The 15621-nt window shown below is 42.6% G+C and overlaps 1 protein-coding gene across 1 annotated transcript in view; it reads left to right on the plus strand.

The window, feature by feature from the left end:
- Positions 1-15621, plus strand: part of LOC135516526 (metabotropic glycine receptor-like) — a 118361-nt gene that overhangs the window by 93680 nt on the left and 9060 nt on the right. The window contains exons 6-8 of the mRNA XM_064940879.1: positions 258-367; positions 1629-1867; positions 5682-5820. Coding sequence (XP_064796951.1) covers positions 258-367; positions 1629-1867; positions 5682-5820 — 488 coding nt within the window. The remainder of the gene's footprint in view (positions 1-257; positions 368-1628; positions 1868-5681; positions 5821-15621) is intronic.

A 15621-nucleotide genomic window follows, 5' to 3' on the forward strand; every position in this document is an offset into this window, starting at 1 on the left:
TTAAATCCAAAAATTAAAAGAACGCCCTCTATATCGAAGAAGTTAAAGGAACAGTCAACATAGTGTATGTAAACTCCTGACCTGCTGGAATTATGATACAGTGATTTATAAGTGAAATAATCTGTCTGTTAACTCTCCTTGCTTTTTCACTACACTTTTTCACTAGAGAAAATACTAAAGGAGTGGGACTGCCCCACTCTTTTTTTAACATAAATTAAAATATAGTCAAAGTAATGTGCATCTCCACTTGCCTTTAGGTGATGATACTGTACTTCAACCCCAGCATGTTCCGCTGTATCCTCCTGAGATGGGTGCGTCTCCTGGGCTTTGCCACAGCCTACGGAACAGTGATCCTGATGCTTTATAGGTATGTTGTATGTTCATTCTATTTTTGGAGTTTGCCAAAGGAATCTAAATCACAGGGGTGTATTCATAAGTACACACAACAACAATATGTTTTGCACCGTAGAAAACGTTTTGCAACTGCATAATCAGGTAGGTCCCTCTCCGTTACGACCTATCCTAGTGAATACACCCCAGATGTATCACGCAGAGAAACCAATGACATATGGCCAAATTGGATAACTTCTGCAGTATTCAGCCCAGAACATTGTGTCCTTTCTCCCCCCAATTTTCCCAATGATGCTCCTTGATGAGTTTGCCCTGTGGAGCGCTCGCTCACATCCAGGTTCTTCTCAGAATTGGTCCTGGTTTGCAGTCATTCTATTTTGCTTCTTAGTAGTCGAAGCGAGAGGACTTAGAGGCAAAGGTAGCACTTTACATTCTCAATCACACAGAACTACTTACCGTAGCATAGTTTTCTCCACTCTCCTCTTCTGGAAATGAGTTGGCCCTCATGTTGGCCTTTTTACATTTCACTGAGACTGTAGAGAAACAACTCAATCTGACCATGTGTGTGTAAGAAATAGGTGTGTGTGTGTGTAAGAAATAGGTGTGTGTGTGTGTGTGTGTTTGCTCCTGTGTGTTTGGCGGGAGGGGGTACACCCCCACTTCAGTCAGTATAGTTTTGAGAGCAGTGCAGAAAAGAGGGGCCATAGGGCAGCCTGCTACTTCACCTGACAAAATTACCAATTAAATTCCTCCTGGTGTAGAAAGCTCGAACCATGACCTCAGTGTCAGTACCCTCTAGGGGAATCCCACACACAGATCTGAGACAGGATCAATCATGGTTGTTCCCTCAGAGAACCCAAAGGTCAAAATATCTCCTCATTATATATCTATGCTAATCTAGCCCACACGTCTCAGTGAGATACTAGTGCTTGCAAGGGCTTGCAGCAGTACAGGTAGTATAGAACAAGTAATAACCAAAATGATAGAAAGTGCAGTGGTGGAAGGAGTAATGTTGGGATGGTAATGGTGGTAGTACAGTAGTTGCAGTTAAAGTAGTGTTAGTTGTGTCAAGTTCCATAATTTGTAAAATACATAATGACAAAGCAATAATGAAAAGGATATATTTACCTGTTTATAACAGAGACCTGTTGGTTATAATCTAGTTATAAGTTTTTCTCAAAAAAGTTTTTCTCTCAGAAAATGATGCCATTAGATGCCAAATTTTGCCTGTTGGGATTTGGGAACAACAAAAACCTTCTCTCTCTTCCCTCCTCCAGGGTGCTGAAGGTGTTCCTGTCCCGTACAGCCCAAAGGACCCCATACATGACCAGCTGGCGGGTGCTGCGTCTGCTGGGGGTCATCTTGCTAGTGGTGCTGTGGTTCCTGGTGGCCTGGACCTCGGCCGTGTGTCAGACACCTGACCTGACGTTGGCTCTTATCAACATGGGCCTCACCCCCGATGGACTGCAGTTCAGCATGTGCCTGCTCGACCGCTGGGACTACATGATGGCAGTCGGTGAGTTGTGACGGAAGTGTGGACCCCTAGTCAGTACCCAGTGGGTAAATGACATCATTAAAGCTAAAAACTGGTTGAAATTATGTTATTGTGACGTTCCGTTTTATGTTTGTAGCGGGTTACGCCAATTGTCGTTTTTATTATCTTTCTTTTTATAACAGTACCCAGTTCCCTGCCCTGTACGTTAGTCACTGTTAGTAGACGGCTACCACCCCGTACTCTACCCTTCACCTTCCCCCCAGTCTCAGGTCCTGAGTGCTTTGGAGCAAGTTGTTATCAAGGATCTTTCTGTGCTTTGCTCCGTTCATCTTTGCCTCGATCCTGACTGGTCTTCCAGTCCCTGAAAACATCCCCACAGCATGATGCTGCCACCACCATGCTTCACCATAGGGATGGTGCCAGGTATCCTCTAGATGTGATGCTTCTCATTCTTGCCAGATAGTTCAGTCTTGGTTTCTTCAGACCAGAGAATCTTGTTTCTCATGGTCTGAGAGTCTTTAGGTTCCTTTTGGCGAACTCCAAGTGGGTTGTCATGTGCCTTTTACTGAGGAGTGGCTTCCGTCTGGCCATTCTACCATAAAGGCCTGATTGGTGGAGAGCCTCAGTGATGATTGACCTTCTGGAAGGTTCTCCCATCTCCACAGAGGAACTCTAGAGCTCTGTCAGAGTGACCATCGGGTTCTTGGTCACCTCCCTGACCAAGGCCCTTCTCCCATGAATGCTCAGTTTGGCCAGGCAACCAGCTCTAGGAAGAGTCTTGGAGGTTCCTAACTTCTTCCATGTAAGCATGGCACTGTACATACACTGAACAAAATTATAAATGCAACATGTAAGGTGTTGGTCCCATGTTTCATGAGCTGAAATATAAAATCTACTACAATTTTCAATACGCACAAAAAGCTTTCTTTCTATTTCTATCAAATTTTGTCAACAAGTCTGTTCATATCTCTTTTATTGAGCATTTCTCCTTTGACAATATAATCCATCCACCTGACAGGTGTGGCATGTCAATAATCTGATTAAACAGCATGATAATAACACAGGGGCACCTTGTGCTGGGGACAATTAAAAGTAATTTTAAAATGTGCAGCTTTGCCACACAACACAATTCCACAGATGTCTCAAGTTTGCTGACTGCAGGAATGTTCACCAGAACTGTTGGCAGAGAATTTAATGTTCATTTCACTATCATAAACTGCCTCTAACATCGTTGTAGAGAATTTGGCAGTACGTCCAACCGGCCTCACAACCGCAGACCATGTATAACCACGCCAGCCCAGGACCTCCACATCTGACTTCTTCACCTGTGGGATCGTCTGAGGGGGGTGGGGTGTTTGCTGAGGAGTATTTCTGTCTATAATAAAGCCCTTTTCTGGGGAAAAACTCATTCTTATTGGCTGGGCCTGACTCCCCATTGGGTGGACCTGGCTGCCAAGTTGGCGGGCCTATGGTTTCACCCCTGCCCAGTCATGTGAAATTCATAGATTAGGGCCTAATTAGGGCCTGACTGATTTCCTTATATGAACTATAGCACTGTAAAATCTTCAAAATTGTTGCATGTTGCCTTTATATCTTTGTTCAGAATACATTTATATTCCGGACTCTGGTATTGCTCATTCTAATATTTCTATATTTAATTTTTTTTTGGGGGGGGGGGGTGTATTGTTAGGTATTACTACACTGTTGGAGCTAGGAACATAAGCATTTTGCTACCCCCGCAATAACATCTTCAAAGTATGTGTACCTGACCAGTAAAATTGTATTTTATTTGATACTGGGCCCTACTCCAATTATCATCGCCACTGGAGCTGTTGTTTGTTTCATCATTCCCAAAAGCCAAACTGTAGGTGGCAACACAAATGGACTCCTCCAGTCTCCGAATAACAAGAGAAGAATTGGAGAATTGCCAAGCCCCTTCTAGAGGGGAATGTGACAGGCAGCTGAGACACAGGACCTATCATCCAATCCTTTTTAAAGAGGATGGATCCCTGAGAAGCGATGTGCTCTGCTCTGTCAGAGGACCTTGAGAGAGATATGGAGAGTGTTGTCACCAACGGATTTGAGATAAGGCGTAAGAACATTGTGCAGCTTCGCAGGGGAGGCAGAGACAGCTAGAGTGCCTGTAAATAGAAATGGTGAAGAGGAGAGATCGGTCTGCGGTCGGGGGTAGGGGCTCAGCCGCCCCGCTGATTGTTCTGACAGCTTCTGGAAACACGTGGACGATATCCACCCTTCTAAGGTGCTAAGGTGCTGTACAGGAAAATAATTTTAAAAAGAGAACATACAATTATTATTTGTATTGTTTTGTGGTTCTACAATAATGATAAAAATGATTTATCAGTTAATGAAAAAAAAGTGTTGATCTAATAAGAAATGACTTATTCCTCCCACCAGCATTTACAAACAGCTCACCATGCATACTGATGACATTAAATAGCTTATAATTAGTCATCATGATTCACAAAACATTAATAATAATAATAATACACTCTAATCACTATTTACAGATGACAATCCGACATGATCCCTGTTGTCTTTGGTGTTAATTATTGAATGAATGTAAATTAGGGCTGTTTTTATGGGCAGACAATAGAGAGCAATTCTGAGAATGTAGAACAAAGGAAAGATGACAGACTCGGACTGCTTTACAGTTCTGATAACAGTTCTTGGAAATGGAATATAAATTAGCATCACCGTTATGGGCTCCCGAATAACAGTGAATCAGTCCTGAAACAGTTCTGAAAAATGGGTCGTATTCATTTGGGCATGCAACGGAAAATGTTTTAAACAGTTTTGAGCAGTTCTGAGAATAGTTCTAAAAACATAGAATAAAGGAGAGACGAGAGACTTGGACTGTCTTACAGTTCTGAGACCAGTTCAGAGAACTTAGGATATTGTCAGTTCTAAGTACAGTTCTTAGAATGTAGAATAAACCAAGATGAGAGACTCAGACTTCCTTTCTCTTTGCGAACTACCAGCTACCTTTGGACAATAGAGAGGATCTCTATCCAGCAGGAGATCTGTCAATGAGGCAGTGGGCTGGCAGTCAAGCAATGGGAAATCACTGTTGGCAGAAATGGGAACTCTCACGGGCACAGCAAAATTAGTAACTGTCAGTGGCTAGTGACTACATGATGTGCAGCCATCAACACTTGACAGGCTGAGGTCCTTGAATTTTGCCAATTCTTTCCTGCTGAATTGTGGCCTTTTCAAAACGGACGGGACATGAGGATAGGGCTGTGACGGTTGATTGTCATGCAAATGGCCACGGTTATGGTCAGAATTGTCATTTTCGTATAACTTTTTTTTCAGCTTGTAATGTATCATAATGCAGATTTGAACATTTGTTAAAACATACCTAATGAAAACAACACAGCTTTGATGACACCCCTGTTTCAAAAACAAGTGGGTTTCTCCTTGTGACCGTGCCATTTTGCTCATAAAATTATTACAACTTTTACCCACTTCATGTAAAAAAGAAAAACTGCTATTGAGTAAACTATATCTACTTGAATATAAAGTTGAATCCCCCCATCTCCTAAAATGTATGTATTATGACAATTTTTTTACATTTTTTTTTACACAATCATATGATAATTGTGCCAGCCCTACATGTGGAGACCCTTGAATTGTATTGCTAAATAACACGTAACATGTATGCCATTTTGTGCAAACCAAAGCAAACAATGGTTGTCGTAAATAATGCAGATCTTACAGAATATAATTTTACATTTCCAGTCATTGTACGTTGTGTATCTCTGCTATTTGTGTGTTAGAGTTAAGGACAATGTATTGTTGACCTCTCCTTATCTAGCTGAGTTCCTGTTTCTCCTGTGGGGAGTGTACCTCTGCTATGCTGTCCGGACCGTACCGTCAGCCTTCCATGAACCACGCTACATGACTGTTGCCATATACAATGAACTCCTCATATCGGCAATATTCCACACCATTAAGTAAGTAATAAGAGAGAGAAAGAGAGAGAGAGAGTGTATGCCCTTACAAATGTGTGACCCTATAGTTTATAATCATAATCAAGAAGCGATATACGCCTCTAAGCAGGACAATAACAGGAGCAGAACATCCCCAGTTAAAAGGCAGAATAGAGCGCTCCCTCCCATCAAGCAAATGAATAGTCAGCAGGACAGCTTGGATAAGCCACTTGAACAGAGGTGAATAAAATATGCCTGCACCAGGCAGACAGTGCATAAATCTGCCAAGGCTTAAAATAAACTCCTTATGCCCTGTAACTGTTCCTCTACTTGAATCTGCTGGTGGAGCTGACACTGGTTGGTGGCACTGGCTTGATGAGCCACCTCCTCATTTGACCACCAGGAGAACTACAAGTGTGTGTGGGGAAGGGGGGTGGGGGGGAAAGAGGGTTGTGTGTGTGTGTGAGAGAGGAGGGGTCGTGTGTGTGCTGCTCACGAACAGCTGGGTCCAATTCATTCCTTTTACAAATCCCAATGAAAGGGATTGGCGTACGTACAGTATGAGCATAAACAAGTCTATTGTCATGCGGAACAAAGCAGCAAGGTTATGGTATACCCATCAATTTAACCCCGGGGTTGTATCTGAAGGTTTCATAACATGTTGGCATGCCTCACCCAATAACAAACCAGCTGTGATGGAATATGCCTACATTGAATATTACAACAGTGACAGGAGTGGAGGTGAGGGGAGGGGAGGGGGATAAATCGATTACTGTAAATCTGTCCCCTGAATGTAAAATTCTAAACAGCACCCTTATGAATGTCTCACATAAACCGAACCTCAAAAAGAAACTCATCGCCATCTCTGAGGGATCGGAGAGAGCAGCCAGGTTGCTGGAGCCCAGAGATAAGGGCTGGCAGACTAAGGGAGGAGAGGAGGAGGGGCTGGTGGGAGGAGAGGAGGGGATGGGGGAGGAGAGGAGGAGGGGATTGAGGGAGGAGGGATGGAGGGAGTCGTGATGTTGCTTTTCAATCAATGCCAAAAACATGACTAAGACTGCTGAACTCTATTACTTGAACTGCATTGTTGGTTAAGGGCTTGTAAGTAAGCATTTCACGGTATTCGGCGCACATGACAAATACGATTTGATTTGACTAACATGATTAATGAGGTTGAATCTCATTATCGGAGGAGCACGATGGAGGGACGGAAGGACAGAGACTTTTGTGGCACCTTGACCGCCGTCCCTCGGCGCCATGATCCCCGTTGAATTAGTCAAGGATATGAAAAAGCCCAAATTCTTGTAAATTCACTTGCCTCATTTAAAGTTTGACGCTTAGCCCTTATCCTAACCTTAAACTTAATCCTTACCTTAGCCCTAACTCTAACCTTAATCCACAGAATCGTCTAGAATGTAATTTTATGCTGTAGCGTTAAGATTTCCCTTCAATGGAACTAAGGGGCCTAGCCCGAACCATGAAAGGACAGCCGCAGACCATTATTCCTTTTCCAGCAAACTTTACAGTTGGCACTATGCATTGGGGCATGTAGCGTTCTCCCGGCATTCACCAAACCCAGATTCGTCCATCGGACTGCCAGATGGTGAAGTGTGATTCGTCACTCCAGAGAATGCTTTTCCAATGAGTCCAATGGCGGCAAGCTTTACACCAGTCCAGCTGATGCTTGGCATTGCGCATGATGTACTTAGGCTTGTGTACGGCTGCTTGGCCATGGAAATTCCATTCATAAAGCTCCCGATGAAAAGTTTTTGTGCTGAAGTTGCTTCCAGAGGCAGTTTATAACTCGGTAGTGAGTGTTGCAACCGAGGACAGACGACTGCTACGCGCTTCCCGTTCTGTGAGCTTGTGTGGCTTACCACTCCGCAGCTGAGCAGTTGTTGCTCCTAGACGTTTCCACTTCAGAATAACAGCACTTACAGTTGACCGAGGCAGTTCTAGCAGGGCAGAAATTTGATGAACTGAAAGGTGGCATCCTATGACGGTGCCACGTTGAAAGTCACTGAGCTCTTCAGTATGGGTCATTCTAATGCCCATGTTTGTCTATTTTTTTATTTATCTGTTATTTTACCAGGTAAGTTGACTGAGAACACGTTCTCATTTGCAGCAACAACCTGGGGAATAGTTACAGGGGAGAGGAGGGGGATGAATGAGCCAATTGTAAACTGGGGATTATTAGGTGACCGTGATGGTTTGAGGGCCAGGTTGGAAATTTAGCCAGGATACCGGGGTTAAACACCCCTACTCTTACGATAAGTGCCATGGGATCTTTAATGACCCATGACACCCTTTTAACGTCCCATCCGAAAGACGGCACCCAACACAGGGCAGTGTCCCCAATCACTGCCCTGGGGCATTGGGATATTTTTTTAGACCAGAGGAAAGAGTGCCTCCTACTGGCCCTCCAACACCACTTCCAGCAGCATCTGGTCTCCCATCCAGGAACTGACCAAGACCAACCCTGCTTAGCTTCAGAAGCAAGCCAGCAGTGGTATGCAGGGTGGTATGCTGCTGGCATACTATGAAGATTGCATGGCTGTGTGCTCGATTTTATACACTTGTCAGCAACGGGTGTGGCTGAAATAACCGAATCCACTAATTTGAAGGGGTGTCCAGATACTTTTGTATATATAGTGTATATGCAGAGTACGATAGAATCGAATATGGGATAAAACAACAAGGACTGTACCTAATAATGACCTAATAACCATGTATTCCATAGTAACACCAGCTTAATGACTAGCATGGCAATAGCACAGTAAGAATAATGGCATGGACTGTATATTATACAAATAGTAGGCTATTTCACAGCAGCACACAAGAGCAAGAACTGTATTTAAATGTATAGTATAGGAAATAGGAAGTAGTAAACAATATCAGTAGTAACATAATAATAACAGGAATGAGAACTACATAGAATACTGCTACTGTAGCACATACTACAAGGATAACAACAACGTCAACAGTGATAACTTTGTTTACGCATCCATGCACACATGTCCACCCACGTTCTGAGACTGGTAAAACTCAGTACAGGCCTGGCTAATACTTATACACTTGAGGGAGCATGCAAAAGACCCGATTTTCCAGTGCTGGGCTGGCTAGGAGCATCTGACCAATCAATCACAGGATGTATGATCAGTGCATGGGCAGAGTGTGGGTTGCATTGGGACCAGTGATGCCAATTTAGCAATTTTGTTGCTAGATTTAGCAACTTTTCAGACTACCCTGGCAACTTTTCTTTCAAACAGCACCTAGCATCAAATTTAGCTACTTTTAAAAATGTATTTTGAACTTTTAGTAACTTTTGAAAGTGACTCAAATGCTAAAATGTACGCATTTTCCCTCTAAATGACACAAAAATGATTCTCTGTCACACACTCAGTCACAACACAGGTGCCTGGCTGCAAAATTGCATCGTGATTGATGTCAGCAGCAGGCGCTCAGCAGCAATTTCAATAAATTGCAAATCATTGATGACTGACTGTAGCAGCAGTAGTACGGGTTTGACGAGCCAAACCCAATTAATATAGTTGGTCACGAATGTTTGATCTTGAACAGAACTTACAACATCAATCAACATGTCTCAATCAAAAATGTACAGCCAGAAGTATAGAAAAGAGTGGGAGTCTGTACCTGAACAAATGTCAAATCATATTTTTTGCCGAGATGGCCGGTTAATTTGAGTAACGTTATTGTGTATTCTACGTAATGACGTAGTTTTACGTTATCACGCAATGACATCACAACATCATTTAGCAACTTTTAGCAACAAATCAACCTGCCTCTAGCAACTTACCCTGAAAATTAGTTGGCAACACTGATTGGGACAGTCTGATTGGCTGGAGCCACAAGCTGGAGGTAATCAATATCTCGTGTGAGGCTAGGCTATGCAGTGCCAGCCAGACATATACAACAAGACACATGCTGTAAATTAGTCCCACAGTGCCCTCGGCAGGGGGATTCTGTAACACTTTTCTCTTTTCTGATTTTTTGTTCGGGACTAGGCTTAATCTGTGTCTGGGAATGCCACTGTGTTAGAGCAGGTTCCAGATTCTACTACTTGACAGAGGTGCTGCAGATAAAGTTGAGCTCCTGGGTCTCAGGCAGACTAACCCACTGGTGACATCTCTTTTTACTGCCCCGGTTCTCACCGCTCCAGTTCTCCCACAGTCCTCCATGGCAGTCCCGTTTCCTGGAGCCCAGTTGTGGTAGCTGGTGGGCTCTTCACTGACCCTGAACCACTTGCAGCTAGAGTGCAGAGCCCAGTGAGCATGTAGTTAAGTTCCTTGCTCAAGGGAATATTGACATTAGGTGGCACCTGAAATATACAGTACCAGTCAAAAGACACACCTACTCATTCAAGGGCTTTTATTTATTTTTACTATTTTCTACTTTGTAGAATAATAATGAAGACATCAAAACTATGAAATAACACATATGGAATCATATAGTAACCAAAAAGTGTGAAACAAATCCAAAAATATTTTATATTTGAGATTCTTCAAAGTAGCCACCCTTTGCCTTTGTAATGAATGTCGTCGGGAGAAGGAGAAGAGGACAAAGGTGCAGCTTGGTAAGTATTCATAATACGGTTAATAAATACAAACACTTGAACAAAAACAACAAACGAACAGTTCCGCAAAGTGCAATACACAAAACAACTACCCACAAACACAGGTGGGAACAGGCTACCTAAGTATGGTTCTCAATCAGAGACAACGATTGACAGCTGCCTCTGATTGGGAACCATACCAGGCCAAACACATAGAAATACAAAACATAAAATGAAAAATATAGAATTCCCACCCCATCTCACGCCCTGACCAAACCAAAATAGAGACATAACAAAGGAACTAAGGTCAGGACGTGACAGCCTTGATGACAGCTTTGCACACTCTTGGCATTCTCTCAACCAGCTTCATAATGTAGTCACCTGAAATGCATTTCAATTAACAGGTGTGCCAGATTAAAAGTTAATTTGTGGAATTTCTTTCCTTCTTAATGCAATGGAACCAATCAGTTGTGTTGTGACAAGGTAGGGTTGGTATACAGAAGACAGCCCTATTTGGTAAATGTCCATATTATGGCAAGAACAGCTCAAATAAGATAAGATAAATGACAGTCCATCATTACTTTAACACATGAAGGTCAGTCCATCCAGAACCTAGAAAGTTTCTTCAAATGCAGTCGCAAAAACCATCAAGTGCTATGATGAAATTGGCTCTCCTGAGGAACGTCACAGGAAAGGAAGACCCAGAGTTACCTCTGCTGCAGGGGAAAAGTTCATTAGAGTTACCAGCCTCAGAAATTGCAGCCCAAATAAATGCTTCACAGAGTTCAAGTAATAGACACTTCTTAACATCAACTATCCAGAGTAGACTGCGTGAATCAAGCCTTCATGGTCAAATTTCTGCCAAGAAACAACTATTAATGGACACAGATAATAAGAAGAGACTTGCTTGGGCCAAGAAACACGAGCTATGGACATTAGACCGCTAGAAATCTATCGTTTGGTCTGTTGAGTCCAAATTTGAGATTTTTGGTTCCAACCGCCGTGTCTTTGTGAGATGCAGAGTAGGTGAGCGGACGATATCTGCATGTGTGGTTCCCACCGTGAAGCATGGAGGAGGAGGTGTGATGGTGCTTTGCTGGTGATACTGTCAGTGATTTATTAAGAATTCAAGGCACACTTAATCAGCATGGCTACCACAGCATTCAGCAGTGAAACCCCATCCCATCTCGTTTGTGCTTTATGGGACTACGATCTGTCTTTCAACAGGACAATGACCCAAAACACACCACTATTTGACCAAGAAGAATGGAGTGCTGCATCAGATGACCTGGCCTCCACAATCACCTGACCTCAACCCAATTGTGATGGTTTAGATTGAGTTGGACCACAGAGTGAAGGAAAAGCAGTCAACAGGTGCTGAGCATATGTGGGAACTCCTTCAAGAGTTGGGAGAATGCCAAGAATGTGCAAATCTTTCATCAAGGCAAAGGGTGGCTACTTTGAATAATCTCAAATATATTTTGATTTGTTTCACACTTTTTTGGTTGTATTATTTCATAGTTTTAATGTCTTCACTATTAATCTACAATGTAGAAAATAGTAAACAATAAAGCCTTGAATGAGCAGGTGTGTCCAAACTTTTGACTGATACTGTAGGTGCCAGCAACCCTCTAGTTGCCGGCTCACTCCCTCCTGATTTTTCATCCTGTCAGTACTTTGATTTTGAACCGGCCACAAGGCTATGACATATACTACTATATCAACAGAGATTTGTATAATATTTTATGATGGATTGTGTGATTGAGATTGCTTACCGTTGTAGCAGATAAACCAAATATGTAGACCTTAGCATCAGTGATCTTTCCAACAAATACTTTTTCTCATAAACACACATTCCTCCTTCCCTATTTGAAATATCCTTCACTGTAAGTGTTATCTGAACACTATCATTTTCTTAACACTGTGCCCTTCTCCAGACTGCTTCAGTATAGCCACTGTCCACAGTTTTCGTCAGTCTGTCCATGTCCTCCGTGTTGTCTATGGTGGCCAAGTCAATGTACTTGTCTCTGCAGTAACGCTGTGCTTTAGTCCACAGCTTGTTTTCGTTCGGAAAGTGATACTCATCATGAAGGGAAAGGGAAAACTTGTTGTTAGGGGTTAACTGTCTTTTTCAAGGGCAGAACGGCAGATTTTCCCACTTTTCCGGCTCAGGGATTCAAACCAACAACCAAAAGTTACTGACCCAACGTTCTTAACCGCTAGGCTAAGCATACATCTGAGCCAGGGGTTCCATAGTGCTCAAACAGAGAATCCAACAGCCTTGTGCACTGTCTATCAGATTTGAAAGAACACATCAAATGTCAAGAAATGTTTAATGCAAAGGGTAAGTTGAAGAAGAGTGGTAAAGAAAAGAGAAGGTAACTCTTTACACTGGAAGGTGTGGGTCTCTCCTGCTGAGGTGTGGAAGATGACAGCTCATATGGGGTTGTTGCCATTGTTCCAGTGAGTTACCGATGAGGATCTCAGCGCTGTCGAGCTTCTCAGGATTGTGGTATCCTCTGTTGGTGAGAAAAACAGCAGTCACTCTGTACACATCCAGCAGGTCATCTCTCCACCAGAGGTTGGTGTCATTCTTAGTGAAGCTGCATATCCAGGAATATACTGGGTTTCCATTTCCGATTATTGGCATAAAGAAGCTTCATATTCACCAAACTGTGATGACTGAGTGGCCACTCGTTTCAATGCCACGTTTACTATTTGGGTACTTCCTAATAACACAACTCCCAACCTCTTGATACTCCCCATCCCGTATCCGGGATCGTGAATAAAGCCTCAGGCTCATTAGCATAACGCAACGTTAACGATTTCTGAAAATCGCAAATAAAATGAAAATAATGCGCCTGCTCTCAAGCTTAGCCTTTTCTTAACAACACTGTCATCTCAGATTTTCAAAATATGCTTTTGAACCATAGCAAATCACTAATTTGTGTAAGAGTATGCTAAGCTAGCTTAGCATTTTGAGTAGCATTTAGCACGCAACATTTTCACAAAAACCAGATAACCAAATAAATAAAATCATTTACCTTTGAAGAGCTTCGGATGTTTTCAATGAGGAGACTCTCAGTTACATAGCAAATGTTCAGTTTTTCCTGAAAGAATCTTTGTGTAGGAGAAATCGCTCCGTTTTGTACATCACATTTGGCTACCGAAACGAACCGAAAATTCAGTCACCAAAACGTCAAACTTTTTCCGAATTAACTCCATAATATCGACCGAAACATGGCAAACGTTGTTTAGAATCAATCCTCAAGGTGTTTTTTCACATATCTCTTCATTGATATGCAGTTCGTGGAAGCCTGCTTCCCCTCAGAATCGCATGGAAAAATACCAGCAGCTGAAAAAGACGCACCAATTTCGACGGAGGACACCGGGCGGACACCTGGAAAATGTAGTCTCTTATGGTCAATCTTCCAATGATATGCCTACAAATACGTCACAATGCTGCATACACCTTGGGGAAACGACAGAAAGGGCAGGCTCATTCCTCTCGCATTCACAGCCATATAAGGAGACAATGGAAAACGGAGCCTCAAAAATCCTGCTGGTTTCCTGGTTGCCGTTTCATCTTGGCTTTGCCTGTAGCTCCCGTTCTAGGGCACCCACAGACAATATCTTTGCAGTTCTGGAAAATTCAGAGTGTTTTCTTTCCAAAGCTATCAATTATATGCATAGTCGAGCATCTTTTTGTGACAAAATATCTTGTTTAAAACGGGAACGTTTTTCATCCAAAAATGAAATTGCGCCCCTAGAGTTTCAAGAGGTTATTAAAGAGCAGAGAGACTCCAATGCAAAGGTAGTGGTGGAGCAAAGTTTTGAGTTTGCGTGCATCCTGGTACTTTTGTTTTCCCACAGTTTTTTTTTGCTCCATGCAAATCATGCTAATTTTTGTTTTTTGGTATTTGGTATTAATTAGGATCCCCATTAGCTGCTGCTTTTGCAAAAAATCTTATTCTCTGCTGCCTGTGACTGGAACAAATTGCAAAAATCGCTGAAGTTGGAGACTTTTAAAATGTATCCAATAGGGTTTGTTTTATTATTTTAGATTCGAATACTATTTTTTTATTGAAATGCTGAAGGATTTTTTTGACTAGGGTAAAAATGTGTTCTTTATTAGGAGATTGGATATATTATTATTTATTTTTTAGGGACAGATGTAAGTTCAGATAGGGAGACAGATATAGAGAAGGGTACAGAAAGTGGTTTAGGGAAGACAGTCGGCCGAGCCGGGGCACGAACCCCCGTCGAGGAGGGGGCATGGAAACACGTTGTTTCCATGTGGTTGATACCACTCCATTGACTCCATTCCAGCCATCATTATGAGCCGCCCTCCCCTCAGCAGCCTCCACTGCACCCTTGTCACTTGAGATGGTGACCCTATAGTGGGAAACCACTGGCAATGTCCCCTCTAACCAGTACCTACCTTATATAAACAAAAGTTTGTGGACACCCCTTCAAATTAGTGGATTTGGATATTTTAGTCACACCCGTTGCTGGCAGGTGTATAAATTGAGCACATCGCCATGCAATCTCCATAGACAAACATTGACAGTAGAATGGGCTTACCGAAGAGCTCAGTGACTTTCAACGTGGCACCATCATAGGATGCCACCTTTCCAGCTGTGAAGTGGTTGTCACGTTCGTTGAATGGAGGAGACCAAGTGATATGAATACATGTTACTTTTAATAAAGACGGACACTAAAAAAACTATACAAAATAACAAAATTAACATGAAGCTATAATATAAAATGTGCAGACACAGGCAACTAGACATACACAATAACCCACAAATTACCCAAAGAATATGGCTGCCTAAATATGGTTCCCAGTCAGAGAGAACGATAAACAGCTGCCTCTGATTGAGAACCAATCCAGGCAAACATAGACATACAAAACACCTAGATAGTAAACAACCCCATAAACATACAAAACCCCTAGACAGTACAAAAACACATATATCACCCATGTCACACCCCGGCCTAACCAAAATAATAAAGAATACTAAGGTCAGGACATGACAGTGGAAGAAAACAAGCAGAACGGGACCGCCGAGTTCTGAAGCGCATCAGCACAAGAACGTCAGCACAATAACTGTTTATCGGGAGCTTCATGAAATGGGTTTCCATGGTCGAGCAGCAGCACCATGCACAATGCCAATCGACGGTTGGTGTGGTGTAAAGCCTGCCACCATTGGACTCTGGAGCAGTGGAAACCCGTTTTCTGGAGTGATGAA

Source organism: Oncorhynchus masou, chromosome 3 (genome assembly GCF_036934945.1).
Source record: "Oncorhynchus masou masou isolate Uvic2021 chromosome 3, UVic_Omas_1.1, whole genome shotgun sequence".
NCBI lineage: Eukaryota > Metazoa > Chordata > Actinopteri > Salmoniformes > Salmonidae > Oncorhynchus > Oncorhynchus masou.